The sequence below is a fragment of the Emydura macquarii genome, unplaced genomic scaffold (genome assembly GCF_026122565.2).
Source record: "Emydura macquarii macquarii isolate MOO-44397 ecotype Brisbane River unplaced genomic scaffold, CSIRO-AGI_Emac_v2 contig_3671, whole genome shotgun sequence".
Lineage (NCBI taxonomy): Eukaryota > Metazoa > Chordata > Testudines > Chelidae > Emydura > Emydura macquarii.
The window spans coordinates 7,608,881-7,623,620 of record NW_027133808.1 but is presented as its reverse complement, the minus strand read 5'-3'; the positions used below and the strand labels follow the sequence as shown (position 1 = coordinate 7,623,620).

At 39.4% G+C, this 14,740-nt stretch overlaps 1 protein-coding gene across 7 annotated transcripts in view; it reads left to right on the top strand.

The window, feature by feature from the left end:
• The window catches only part of FARP1 (FERM, ARH/RhoGEF and pleckstrin domain protein 1), a 343,144-nt gene that overhangs the window by 254,715 nt on the left and 73,689 nt on the right, over nucleotides 1-14,740 (top strand). For all 7 annotated transcript variants that reach the window (XM_067536881.1, XM_067536882.1, XM_067536880.1 and 4 more), the window contains 3 exons: nucleotides 160-228; nucleotides 1,055-1,130; nucleotides 2,861-3,101. In XM_067536881.1, the coding sequence (XP_067392982.1) occupies nucleotides 160-228; nucleotides 1,055-1,130; nucleotides 2,861-3,101 (386 nt within the window). The remainder of the gene's footprint in view (nucleotides 1-159; nucleotides 229-1,054; nucleotides 1,131-2,860; nucleotides 3,102-14,740) is intronic.

Below are 14,740 nucleotides of genomic sequence, written 5' to 3'. Positions count from 1 at the left end.
CCCTTCAGACTACATGTGCATTTATGATACAAAAAATAGTACATCACTTTATGCCATAGAAACAGAAAGTTACATGGTAAATCTGCTCTCATAATTTGTATTAAGCATTAATAAATGTAATACTTTAGGATTGATGACTTAAGTGTGGTTTTATTCCAGTGGCCGGACTCAGAAGCAGGTTCTTGACTATGTTAAAGAAGGAGGACACAAGAAAGTACAGTTTGAAAGGTGAGCGAGAGAGATTACAGAGCTGGTCTAATTTTTTAAATGCTCTTGAATTAGGAACAGTTTGTGCTTACCAGTTAACTATGCTGACCCTGGCTTATGCAAAATCCCCTTTGTTACTTCGGCAATTTGTCGCTGGCATAATTGGTTACCATCAGGCATAAGTTAGAGCAACACTGAGGTTTCTCTAAATAAAACTGGGGCCAAACCAGCCTCCAGCCATCCCTGTGACACTTGCTCAAATTGCTGCAGTTCCTATGGGCTTGTAACTCAGTTAATAGTCTGGATACTTTTCAGCATTGCATGTCCCACTGGCAGATAACTTCCCCTTAGACTCACTGAATATCAAGCTTGTTAGTGTGGGAAGTGATTAATCTTCCTAAATAGAAAAGGATTGGATTTTTTTTATAACATGCACCTGAGGAGAAGGAGATAAGTACCATTAATAGGCACAACTGACCAGTGGATGTTAATTGAAAGCTGTCAGGGGAAGGCTTCTAACTTGCCAGTGCCAATTCTCTCTGAATTATTCTGATTCATGGTGAGTTTAAAGTCAGTGCTGAAATGTACAATGAACCTGGCAACATTTTATGTTCTGACTCATGTTCTAGGGATGGAAGATTTCTGCTTCAGTGCCCTACATTCTCTATTATGGTGTTTCTATAAAACATACTCTATTTAAATTTTACAAAAAGTAAGAATGTGAATCAGTTTCAAGGCAAACATTTATAAAGCTGCCATTTGGTGTTTTTGTTTGTTAAGGAAGTGACTGCTGGTTATTCATGAAAAGCTTTATGTGGCTTTAAATTCTTAATGTGATTTCTCTCAGGAAACACAGCAAGATTCGTTCCATCAGGAGTCTGACTGCACAACCTTCAGAACAGCATGCAGAGGTGCCAAAACAAGTCAGTAATGTTGATGAAACCCAGAATGATACGTTTTAAGCATTTCTTGTTGACTCACTAATTAGAGGAGTTTAATTTAAAACTAACTACATGGGCATTCTTTTTCTTTACATAAAACCTATTTTAAAGATTAAAATACTCTGATACAGTGATTGCAAATCACTGGTAGGTCTATCCATTCTAATACTTCAGGATTTTGTAATTCAAGATCTGTAATTCCTGCTCCAGGTCCTTTGTATGTGTCTACTGCCCATTTATCACTCAGTTCTGAGCACATTAACCTACAAAATACAGCAAAACTAAAAGGTATACCGAGCATGTATTTGGAAGAGCCTTATCCACTGTGGGGTTAGAATGCACACAAAGGATTGGAAGGCACAAGTAGTAGGGACAGCCTGGCACAGTCAAACTCACAGTCTGGTGAAATGGTACAGTTGCCAAAAAAGTTAGGAGCCATTGTCAAGTTCTGAGATTGCAGCTCATTGTTGCCCTGAGTAAAGGAATGATTTTTTTCCACAGTTCAGTGTGATAGTGGAATTTCATTTGTGCTTGACAAGAAGTTCTGTTGTGTTGACCTTAGAGGAAGAGACACCTTATAGCAATTACACAGAACCACAGGGTTAGAAGGGACTGCAAGAGTTGTCTAGTCTAACCCCCTGCTATGATGCAGGATTTGTTGTGTTAAGCCATCCAAGATGGCCTATCCAGCCTCTTTTTGAAAACCTCCAGTGAAGGCTCTTCTACACGCCCCCCTCCCCCCAGCAGCTTGTTCCATTGTCCTACTGTTCTTACAGTTAGGAAGTTTTTCCTGAGATTTAATCTAAATCTGCTATGCTGTAGTTTGAACCCAGTGCCTTTTGTCCTGCCTTCTGTGGCAGGAGAGAACATCTTTTCTCCATTTTTTGTATGACCGTTAAAAATTCTTAAGTTATTATCTTTGGTAGATCTCAAGCATTAGTTCTGTTCTATTAACAGTAAACTGCTGCTGTTTAAAGCAAAAGTGGCCGAGGCAAAGTGCCTGGTTAATTATTTCAAATGGCCCACAAACTTTTATCTGCACACCCTTTGGCTTGCTTTAGCAATTTGTGTTGATTGCCTATAGAATCATACCATCCATCATTGCAAACTGTTCCAGTAAACTCAGGGAAGCTACATTTTGTGGTCAATTCAAAAGACAGATTAATATTTTTAGCACAGATCAGACAGAGGGAGTAAAGAACTGAGTGTGCACTGGCACGCTTGCGTGAAGAGAAGAAAGTCTTGTGGCTAGTGGTAGTGGCTGCTCTACCAGGTGAATGTGGGGTTGCCCATGAACCAACTCTGGGAGTTCTGGTTTTGTATGCAATTGGACTGCACTGAATTTACCATTTTTATATCCATCTCCTTTGTCACACCTAGCTTCTTTAAGTAGTGCAAGCATATTGGTGTTTCTACAATGCTGATTATTGCCCATATGCATTGTTTCATCATAAATTGCAATAAACTATACATATATCTGCAAATTTATTTCCTTTCTCTCCAATGCTCAGCTCATATTCTTTCCTGGACCATCTTCTGCTCTTCATGCTTGGAGTCTTCCATATTTTTTAAAGTATGAGTTACCAGCAATCCTACATGGTAGCTAGAAGTTACGGGACATGATCCTGGTGCTCTGTCATGAGCAGAGACTGTGTTTTATCCTGCTTAATGAATTCCCCTCGTTTTTCTCTCTTCTGTCTTTCTCTTTCCAGAGCTGTAGCTTTACATTTGGAGATGATGCTGATTCCCCAATGGTGCAGAGCTGCCGGCAAGGGAAGGAACTGAAAGTTTCAACGGAAGACAATGGACAGCGCAGGAGCCCTTCCCTGAAGAAGAGCCCGAAGGAAAGTGGAAGGGTGGATGGAGCAGTGATGGTGACAATGGAGGAAGAAGAGGAGGTCGTTAAGGATAGGACACAGCAGAATAGATCTCAGTCGCAACAACCAAGCACAGGTCCAGCATCCAGGGCTGCTCATGGCAGCAGCACCTCAATTCCTTTCATTGACTGCAGTGATGTAGATAGCGAGTATGACCTTCTCAGAGGACAAATAACCTGGTCACATTCCCAAACAAATGACAATTATGAGGGTGATTTGACCAGTGGTGCCTATTTTCTCTATAGAGATGAAAATCGTAATAGGACTAGATATAGGGATTCCTCAGCCTCTATAAAGGCTTCCCAACATATCACTGACGACTCTATTGATGATAACCCTGCTAATATGTCCTTCTATGTTGGTGGGAGCCCCAGAATGCCAAGGCACAGCTCACTGGTTGATGAACTGTTTAGGAGCCCTGACAGCCGTAGTCCACTGGCCACTCCATTGCCACCCAGTAGCAAAGGGTCAAGTCCTAACAGGAGTTTGAATAGAACTGGCTCTCAGGGCTATGTCTCGGAAAATGGCTATGAGTGCAGGGCTAGGAGTGAGGAGGAAGATATTCATGCCTGTAGCTGCCCTGGGTACGGCAAATGTTCTCCAGGTTTGCCAAGGCCTCATTTGCAAAAAATTCAGAATGCCCATAATAAGTCAGAAACAGACCCATTTATCCTGAGCCAGGTGTCCTCAACGCCAGGACAGGAATACAGATCAGAGAGACATTGTAAAGGGGGGCTTGCTAAGATGATTCCTTTAGAAGGCAAAATGATGGCAAATGGGGTGTCAGCTACTGGACAGTCGAAGCAGAGTCCAGTCATGCAGTCTTTATATGCCAGCGGCATGATGGATCATATGGCTGCCATCCAAATGATGGAGGGCTCCACCAGCAGTGGAACAGAGTCTAGTGATTCAGACTCAGAAATAGTTAATCCATTTACTCACCCTCTTGTGTTTGGAAATCCCATAGTACTGAGCTCCTCTCCTGTACCTAGAAATAAGTTTTCCTTTGGCAGCCTTCAGCTAGACGAAGAAGTAGAGGAAGATGTGTCTGTTGGCCTTGATGATGAAGACAGTGTGCATGTCTTTAGTTGCTAGGAACCTGACCCCGAGTTCCAGGTTTAGACTGAGACCATTTATACTGTGGTTACTCGTGAGAGTGATCTTTTTTTCTGGGGGCTGATGACAAGTATTTTGTACAAATACACTCAGAAAGCATGCTGTTTAGTAGGAGGAAGGAAATGCAAGATGTGTAGTAATAAGAATAGGTTACAATGGAAGCCTAACAAAAATGTTGTTGCTTCTCTGAAGGATAGCAGGAGAATAACCATTATTAATTTGGTTATCTTTGTGATATGTTATAATTAGATAGGAAATGTACACTTGACTGTTCTTTATATTAAGTCGTACGTAGATAGGTAAGATAGTTTCTGTGACCATTGCCTGTTCGTTTTGGAAAAATATAAATGAAATCACAGTAGGCACATTGTGCTCTTTTATACGAATCAAATGATGATTTTTTCCCCTCCCATATAAGGAGAGCTGCTCTTCAGTGCCTCATAGGGTTAGAGATGAAGTTTAATTTACAGCCAAATGCAGGAAACTTGATATTCAGGATCAAGTCCTAGTGAAACCTTGAGCAAGGTTAATGAATCCTTTTTATAGCAAGAATTACTTTGTTTTGCTGATCTTTGTAACACATTTGAATTGATGAGGGTACAAATTATCCATGTACAGGGACAGTTGCAGCATTGGCTTTTTGTTTAGTGGGTTATACAGTTTGTCATATCTGAAGACATAGACTCTGGAATGCCTCCTCCTCCTCTTCCTGAAAGACAGAGGAAGAGAATAAAGATGTGATTTAAGTGAAGAATCTTAGATGAAAGTGGTGCTGATTAAGAGTAGCAATAATCACGTCTTTCACTAGTGTGTTACCAAGAGTGTTTGCAGTACAATTGTTTGCATTTTTTCTTCTCTTTTTTTTATCAGCAGTATCATACACTGCAATATCAAAGCATTTTTTTTTCTATGAGCAGGAAACAAACATTCATCTCAACAGGATCTAGTTATTTTGTGGTGGCTTATTATTATCTGTTGTACTGCCAACGTATGGTAACACCTCTTATCAAATTTTTATTCTGCATTAGGGACCAAGAAACTTTATCTTCATGGAGTCAGCCCACCACCAGACTGACTACCTTCAAATGTGTTGTACGGTACATAGAATAGCAACATTTTGTTGTATGCACAGAGAGAAGATAATTCTGTGAAAACTTTCATTTCACAGATGAAAACATTTTAGATCTTAAGTATCTATCCTATCACAATAAATCCGCTAGCTCTTAGACAACTAAGAAAATGTTGAGACAATGGGTACTGTACAGTAGCTACCCTGAGATAATTACACCCATGAGACAGGTTATATCCTTCATGCTACCCATGGCCTTACTTTTATCATTAAATGTTCTTCTTCTGGGAGGAGAGAACTAAATATATTGAGTTTGGCAGAACTGAATGATGAACAGAAGTTTCAGGTGAACTGTGTGATTCAACAAACATTTATGTACCCACATGAATACTGATGGGACAGTTATTTAATCTAGGCCGTTAATTTCAGAATCTTGTTAGTTTTCAATTTTTACAAAACAAGGAAAATAGGAAAAGATTTTATAATATTTCTAATGCCTTGATCAAAATAAACACTTGTTAAAATGTAATACAAGTGAAAGATATTTTAATAGATTTCAATTTACTGTAGTTTAGGAATGTACTTTACCTTTTCTTGCAGTAGACGATAGCCTTGTGTAAATACGGAGTTTTAATCTGTCCAGATTCTTTAGTTTAATCTGTCCCTCTTTTAGTAATAGATACCTTGGTTTTAGCCAGAAATGAAGTTGAAACATTTCTTTAGACAGTGACATTATAATGACAAGTACCATGGAGTGATGATTCCTGTAGCTCTGTGATTAAATGTTTGAATCTAGAAACTGCAGACTAATTATACTGAGGGAAAAGCTTGCTTGTAAATCATTCTTAAAGAAGGTTGTCTCTATTTTGGACTTAGAATAGCTGTAAGATAATTGCCTTCAACTTTTGTATATTTAAGATGAAATGTAGGTAAATGAAGCCACTGTTTAAAATTGTGCAGGTGTTGATAGTTTGTGCATGTGAGTCTCCTGTTGGTGTTTGTACTGTTTCTAGTGATATAACAGAAGTAGTTTTATTGTACAGCAGAGTAATAGCAAATTGGACATGCATTAGTTGGTTTGATAGCCATAAATCTAAAGATCAAGTAATGAACTCCAAAAATGGAGTTGCAATCAATTTCCGTATTTATGAAAAGTTACTAGATTTCATGTTTGGAAGTAAGCAAACATCTGATTTTACAGGTAATATTGACTACACATACACCATTTTTTTTACCCTCACAAATACTACCTTAATGCCCACTTTTCCTAACTTGTCATTTCCACAAAGAAAATGGATATACTATTTTACATCAGAGTTAAGAAAGTAGCTCTAGTAGACTGGAAATATTGACAGCTTAAGAGCTAGGTCAGTAATGAAATGTCTGCATTTTTTTCTTCACCTTTTCCTTTTAATATTGTTCCAAAAAAAGATGGAGTACAAAATTTCTCTTCAATAGTTTCCTTTTATCTGACAGTACTACGTATTTAGTTATTTTAAAATATACACTAAGAATTATTTCATTTTGAAGAAATAGTTTATATTAATTCCATAGGCAATCATTTAATTTAAAGTGAATCACTCAGCAACAGATATCTATATGCCACTGAAATGCAGTTCAATAACATTAGACAATCATTTAATTAAAACCAGGTATGGGCCAAATTTTTCCCTCAAACACATAGCTGGTAGGAACTCTTGTTCTTCTCCCAAAATGCAAAAGTTAAGAAACAAAATGATCAGTATCAATTAAACTTATGAAGCATTGAATAATCTTCAAGCCAGCCATGGGCTCTGTTGTGAATACACCACTAGTCCAATGCCATTCCATGTTGTTTGTAATCACAGTAAATGATTTAATTTCTCACACCTTTTTCAGTGGGTTCTGGGATGTCACCTATCTAAATTACTCATGGTACCATAATACTTCACTTTGCACTTCTGTGCCTTTCATCTTTATTCACAAGAATTAAGTAAGCCTCAGGACATCCCTGTGAATATTATGCAAATTTTACAGATCGGGAAACCGATGCACAGAGAGACTTAATGATTACCCAGTGAGTAATTGTGAATAGAGGGACTCATACAGGGCCCAAGCATAATTTTTTTGGGCCAAGTACAAACTTGTAACACACTTCCTGCACACATATCACAATCCCTGCAGCCTTGGCCAGGCCCCCCAGGGCCTCTGGGCCCCGGTAAAGTGTACCCTTCCCCCCTCTTTTGCCCTCCCCAGTGTGGGGGCTCTGGACTCAGAGATAGTGGCAGAGTTGGGAATAGAATCTAGAAGTTCTATCTCCTAATCTGCTGCTCTAAAGGACTTGACCACACATAGCCATCCACTAATTATTTGGAAAAATAGTGGTGGGAGTTATCAGCTTTCTTCATTTCTCCTCTAGTTCCAGGTACTGAAGACTGTTGGGAATACTTTTTCCTTAGTTTCTTTGGAAATCAGCATTTAGTAAAACTTAATTTAGTAATTTAGTAAATTTACCTGAAAGGCCTGGGTGTCACTGTTCTCAATGCAAATGGCCTACGGCATTGCAGTTACCATCAGGAGATCCCAGCTCCTGGAAATAGGAGTGACGTAGACAGCTATGGTTTTTCTCACAGATAGAGATGGGGGCTGAAATTATTCCTGGATTTAGTAACTCCATTGACTTTAATGAAGTTACTTCGGGTAAGAATTTTGCCCAAGCTGTCTTTTGCCTGGAAGGGAAGGAAATATTGACTGGGACTTTAAACCAATGAAATCTTGCCTACACTATTTCAATAAAGTTCGTGCTTCTAAAGTTGATGAAATATACCTAGAAACAGACAAACATTGTTTACTAATTTATAAGAGACACTACATCTGCTGTAGACTCCATGGACCATGAACAAAGGCATCTGCTATCTCCTTTCCTACAGCAGGGCTATATTGTGCCATTGATACTATTTTTAAAAGTGGAAATGCTGCTTAAAAATCAAAGGCATGATATACATGGAGTCTAGTTTAGGTTAATTACAAAGCAATTCTTAGGAGTCTTTTATAATACCTATCATATTCCTGTGTTTTCATCTGTAAACCGTTGGGATTATGTGGGAGGGAGGGTATTTTTTATTAAAAGCAATCAGCACTTTCTTTCAAATTTTATGACATTTGAGAAGTCCTTTGGGCCTAGCTGAGCTGGGTATTCATGGGTGTGTTTTCAAAAAGTACAAATGTAAATAAGGTTGTTATTATTACATTAAAAGAAGGAAAAGCCTAGGTACATAAAAATATGACATGATAGTAAATACTTCAAAAATGGTCATTTTGCTCTAGAAAAGAATAGATTTTTTTCAAAATCCTCAAGACCAGAAAAAAAAACAGAGGTCAAACTGGCAAAAGCTAGCTCTGTAACTAATAATATTCAAGCTGTCATTGATCGAACATGAAGAGATGATGGCACATGAATACTTTCACAAGACAAGAGCTTTCTGGTTTGTTAAACTAGGTTAGCCATTTCTTTTCAAATGCTTCAAATCTTGTTTGTAAGAAGAAAGCAATTGTCATTTTGCCTGTGATAATTTATGGAGAGATCAAAGGTAGGTCTGTCTTAGTTCAGTGAATGTTAGAGCTCAAAGCCTGTTGCTTTTCCAGTAAGCACTTAAAATCTTTGATTAGCTGAATTCCTTATTTTTTACCTTTCCTGCTGAGAAGTTGACTTGACGCACTAACACAAATTCACAAGCTTGGCGGTATTTCATTCATCCAACCCTTTCCTGATTTCTATGTGTATCTTTTAAAATAAAAGTTTTAATAGACAAAATTAATGTTTTTAATCAAAAGTTGCTGGGGACTTCATTCTCATTTTTGTCATTTGTTTAATAACGTTTAAAGAGAGACATTTTTTTGTTTCATTCTATGCACTGTTTTGTCAGCATGTACCTCTCTGGGGGGAAAAGCCTTTTCAATGTTCTGTCTTTATCTTCAAAGCATGGTATATCTTCTGTTCCTTGCATTGTTTGGGGCACTGTCTCAATGTCCTTTTACTGCAGAAATGCCTATTTGTACTGAGAATACCTATTTCCTCTATTACAGTGATCCTGTTCTCCTAGAACATTCTTCATTTCACAATTGGACAATGCAAGATCCTTGAGTTGTGAGGTTTCAGGAATAGAAACCACACCACCACATTAGAGAACAGAAAAGTGGAGGGGGGAGGGAAGTGACCTTCACTGTGAGTACTTGGGCCATGTTGAGCACATAGAACTGGTATGCCCTTCATTTCCTAATGAAGGCTGCACTTAGAATGATCAAATCAAAATGCAACAGCTTTTAAGCAGGATCACTGCAGTCTTGAGGAGACGTCTTGTTGAAATGGACAGTATCTGTGGCATGAGCTTATATGGGGTGGATGCATTAAAATGTGTAGTTAGCTATTTTTAGTATGTTTCATATGCATATTTTAAAAACTAACTTTTTTATATGCAAGTGTACAGGAGGGAATTTTATACAAACTGTTCTATTTCTGTCTTTTATGCGAAAATGGAAAGATGAAAGCTAGGAAAGAGGAATGTCTCGTGACTTTGTATTTCCCCCAGTTTGTAATGTTTTCTCTTTGTTTGTAAGATTTGACTACACCCTGATGTAGGCCAACAGCAGCAGTTACTGTCTGATTTCACACTCACAACTGTCTATACCAATAAAGCATGGACTTGTACCAACTTGAGGGATTGCTGGCTACTAAACCCAATACCAAGCTTGATAACTATATGAGCATGTCAAGCCAAACTCATATAATTGTGTATGCATGGTCTTAATTGTTTTATTTGTTTTTTGTTTTTGTTACCTCTACCAAAGGCTTTTATTCATTCTAACTGGTATCTTGCTGTAAAACTGTCACTGGTTTAACTGTTCTGTCCAGCCATTGGCTGGAGCTTTGTCCTGCTCTGAGAGAGCTTGATTTTTGGTTTGATGCGCTATTCTCCCAAATCATTCCCTACCACTGCTGCCATGGGCATATATTTTGCAGCGTGAAATTGAAGCAAATTTTTCTTCCCATCCCCTTCATTTTTCAAAGCAAGGCAGGTTATTGGCTAGGTATGACATCACCTCTCTTTCTGAAATCTTTTGTTTTTTCCTTCTCCAAATTCATTGCTATTAGATTTGGGGTTGCTTGCAGATGAGCTTCTGATAATGCATATCTGCATTTTCAAGACCTTTATTCTAATGAACTGTGTCCAAGTGAGAAACTTTATTTAAATGCACTATTAATCAGAAGAGAAGGGTAAGCCCAATAAACTGACAATCATACTAGTGCTGATCCTGCTTTCATTGAAGTCAGTGAGAGCTTTGCTATTGGGCTCAATGAGAGCAGAATGGGCCCTTCATCCAAAGTCTTGATAACTCAGCAACAGTAACATAAGTTGTTTATCTGCTTTAGTTAGAAAAACTTTTAACCATATTTAATGCCATTCCAATTTAAAGCGCCGCTGCTGTCAGAAAAATGAATATCAAAACTGATACATCTTAATTAATGTATTATCTGTTATTTTACTGTCCAAAGAGTTTTACTGTGGTTAGCAGTGCAGAGCCAATACGGCCATAGAAGAGTGAGCTGGGTTTTATTCTGCCTTTATAGCAGTGACAACGCTGTCAGATAAATTCTTATTAGAGAATCTTCATTACTGGCAATGATGTAAAGGACAGAGAGAATGCAGTTTGGTATTCAGATTCCAGGTTGCACATCTGGAATGTAGGAAACACCACTCTTTCCCCTTTGTAACATGGCAATTTGAATATGGAAGTCACTATAGGCTTTAATCAAAATCTCACTGCAGTAATTGGAAAAACTCCCACTAAACTTCAGTGGGTTTTGGATCAGGCCATAGGAGAGAATAAATATCAAATCCCACAATGTAACGTGTTGTGACAGTCATTTTTCTGACTAGAATGCATTTTATGTAATTAAAAAAAAGTATAAAACTTATAAATAAGGTCACTTTCATTACTATTTTTGAGGGGGTGGATGAGTGGACGTGTTGCAGCTTTTCTGAAGTTTATCTGGTAATGTTTTGAATTTAAATCCCTTTTAGTAGGAAATAATATTTCCAACAGTCCTTTCCATATTTTATATCTTTACATTGTATAATTTTACATCATCTGTATTATACAGAAGAGAGCACAAACCAGATTCCAGTCCAGTGCTGCTGTTCTCTACTGTGCACACACAAAACATTTAGTGGCTGGTGGTTACATTGTAATTTGTTGCTGAAGTAGCTTCTGAACTCTACAGGGCATTAGCTTGCTGTTTGCCATTTTGGAGAAATGAGGGAAGCGAGGGAAGAATGGCTTCAAGATGTGTTAAATCCCATTCACCTCTCACAAATGTCTAATGTTTGATAGACGACTTTGCACTGTTCTTTCAAGTTTAGGGTGAAACACCTTGTTATAGATTTAAATCTCTCGGATCAGATTTATAGGTGGCTGTTGTGCTGACGTGGAAAGGGAGACAGGTGTAGGAGTCTTTCCCCCACCTCCCAGTCATAGTGCTGTCCACACAGGGGCCAGACACAGTTGCAATACCCAGCAGTAGGCTTGAGACTTTAACCTTAAGAGTTCACACGAGGAAGTGTGTTCCTAAATATTTATCACATGTACCTGCTTAGAAATATTTTTAGGTTACTTTTTTTTTTAAACTACTTCTGGTCTCATGAAAAGGACCCTGGCACCAAGTATTGTATCCAGCCTTTCCCTCTCCTGATGCAGTAATGCACACCAGCTCCCACCTATCACACCTCTGCTGCACTACCAGTAGGCCTCCCCTTAAAGGAGAGTGACAGATGGTGGTGTATGTTTTGAAGTGATCATGCAACATATCCACGAGGAGTGATCACTGGCTAGAGCCCTGCACGGGTACAAATATGTCGATCTGCATCCGATTGGCATCCACAGGAATAAACTTTTACCCAACCTACCTGCATCGGCACATCAGCTGAGCCCCTGCCCCTAACAGCTGATCCACTGTTGAGCCCTACTGGCTGCTTAACAGCCTGTCAGCCCTCCCAGCTGCCCCTCCCACCGAACAGCTGATCAGCCCTAACAGCTGATCAGCTGTTCACTGCACCTCTTGCTGGCAGCTGCTCCAGCCCTGCCCCAGAAGCCACAGAGGTCCTGACCTCTGTGACCATCCGACCTTGATCCATAAGAAATGGTCCTTGGACATCCACGCATTTGCAGGGCATTAACGAATGGCTCCATTTTGCTTGGTGCGTGGAAGGTTTATTTTAACCTAGGTTGTTTGAGGTATGTGTAAAGCTAGTATATTAACCAACTATGCCATCTTGTCCTTATGTATCATGAGTCTTTAAATGAGTATCCTCTCATAGGTTGCTCACATTCCCTTTCAGCTGATGTTTATTTTCATTCTGAAAGCCGTCTCCTATCCCAGCACTTCTCAGATGTCTAAGGCGAAGCTGGCTCAATATGACTCAGAAAGCAAGTGTGAAAAATCAGGATGGGGGTGGAGGGTAATAGGCTCCTCTATAAGACAAAGTCCTGAATATTGGGACTGTCTGAATAAAATTGGGACATCGTCACCCTGTTTTTGATTAACCTAATGTACTCACCTCTTGGATGACTGACTCTCTCTCTCTCTCTCTCTCTCTCTCTCTCGATATATATATATGTGATGAATGAGCCAAAGCCCAATCTAATTAAATAAAAATGTGCCAAATTACAAGGGAACAACAGGCAAAATTAATGCTAACCTTTTGGCTTTGGTGATATAACCCAGCGTCACCTGATCTCTGCTAACTGATACAAAGTGACTGAGAGCAAACTCATTTTTCATTAGTCAAAGAACCTTGATGGATGTGATATGAGCAATGTTTCTACTATTTAAATAACATTGGTCCCATCTCTTCTGCTCCTGTTTACTTGTTTTGTAGTCAATGAATAAAGCATATTTGGATTTACCCCTTGCATATTTGGATGAGATGCTGAGAGAGACCGAACATATAACTAATGTTGGGTACTTACACCTAACCACCATGAAAAGATGAAGGGAAGGACCCGCATGCATAATTGCATTTCACATGGTCCCTCATATATGAAGTGCAAATGTCTAATCAGTCACATCTTGCAAATATTAAGTAGTATGGTGCCCAGAGCCCCAACACTCTGAGTGGGGATGGACCATCTTTTTCATTTCTTCCTAGTCTATTTGGTTTCTCACAGTAGAGGAAGTCAATTTCTTCTTTTGGTCAAAGCAAAATCCAATGTATTAGTTCTTGTGGTTAGACTATATTTTTAGTAATCAGGACCTGTTAATGGCTCCACACCGAGGCCTCACCCCCCCTTGGCCTTCTCTTCCTAGGACTGTACCCATGGTCCACCCCCCGCTGTACCCTAGGCCCCACTCCCACTTGTCTCTCCCTCCTCCCCCACCTGCCGCTCATGCCAGTCTTCCCCCGCCCTCAAGTTCCCCCCACTCGGGGGAGGGGGAGGAGAGGAGTGATCAGCATGGGTGGGGGAGGTCTCAGGGAAAGAGGTGAAGCTGGGGGCGGGGGGAAGAGGAGCGCCACAGGTGGTGAGGCCACAGGAGCAGAGGCCAAGCAGGAGCTGGCGGTGGCTTTTGGGGAGGCTTAGCCTCCACAAGCCTCTTATACCCGCTGCCCATGAATGCATCACTAAGTGTTTTAGGTCACTTTCATGTAATAACCACTCCCTTGTGGCTAGTTCTAACTTGTAGTTATCATTCAACATACAAAATGGGAAATCATTTGCATAGGTATGCTCCTGCATGTAGGTGATAGTGTTTGGATTTGAGTTTGGTCGTCATTACTGCCCCTGTTAGCCCCTGAATGAGAAAGTAGTATTTTACTTCTCTGCAAAAAGCCAAATGAAATGGTATCTCCAAAAAGTAGTATTTTTTTCTGCAAGTCTTTCACTGATGGAAGCAGATGCTCCCTGAGGAAATTAATAACAATGATACTTGTAACACATTATGAGCCCCACATGTAAACTGGAAAGCATTTTCAGTTAATTCCTTCATCTGATATTTTATAGTTCAAACCGCATCAGTCAAATTGAGTTTGACATAGATTTCCCCCTACATCAGAGTTAGGGCCTCAATGATGTCTCACAGGAGGTCGGGTGGTCAATTCCTGCCATCTGACACCTGAGAATTTCTTACAGAGGTGCAAATGATCAATTCACTGTCATGTGACAGGCATAGTGCCAGAATTTCTCTGTTTTCTCATAACGTTTAAAATGATATCACTTTTCTATGTCTCTTATAAAGTGTAGTATAGCACTTTTAAACCTACAACCTCACTACTAATCTGTTTCACTATTTCTATATGATGAATTCCATTTCCTTTGAAAACATTGTATACCGTTGTCTAGTAGTGTCAATAAAATTGACATTTGTGTAACAACCTGCGGCGTTTCCCTCAGATTTCACTGAGCAATGATTTAGTGTGGAACTGTGAGTAAATTCTTTCTTGCTAGTTACAGTAATATAAAGACTTTTTTTCAGGCAAATGTTTCTTTGTCTTTGT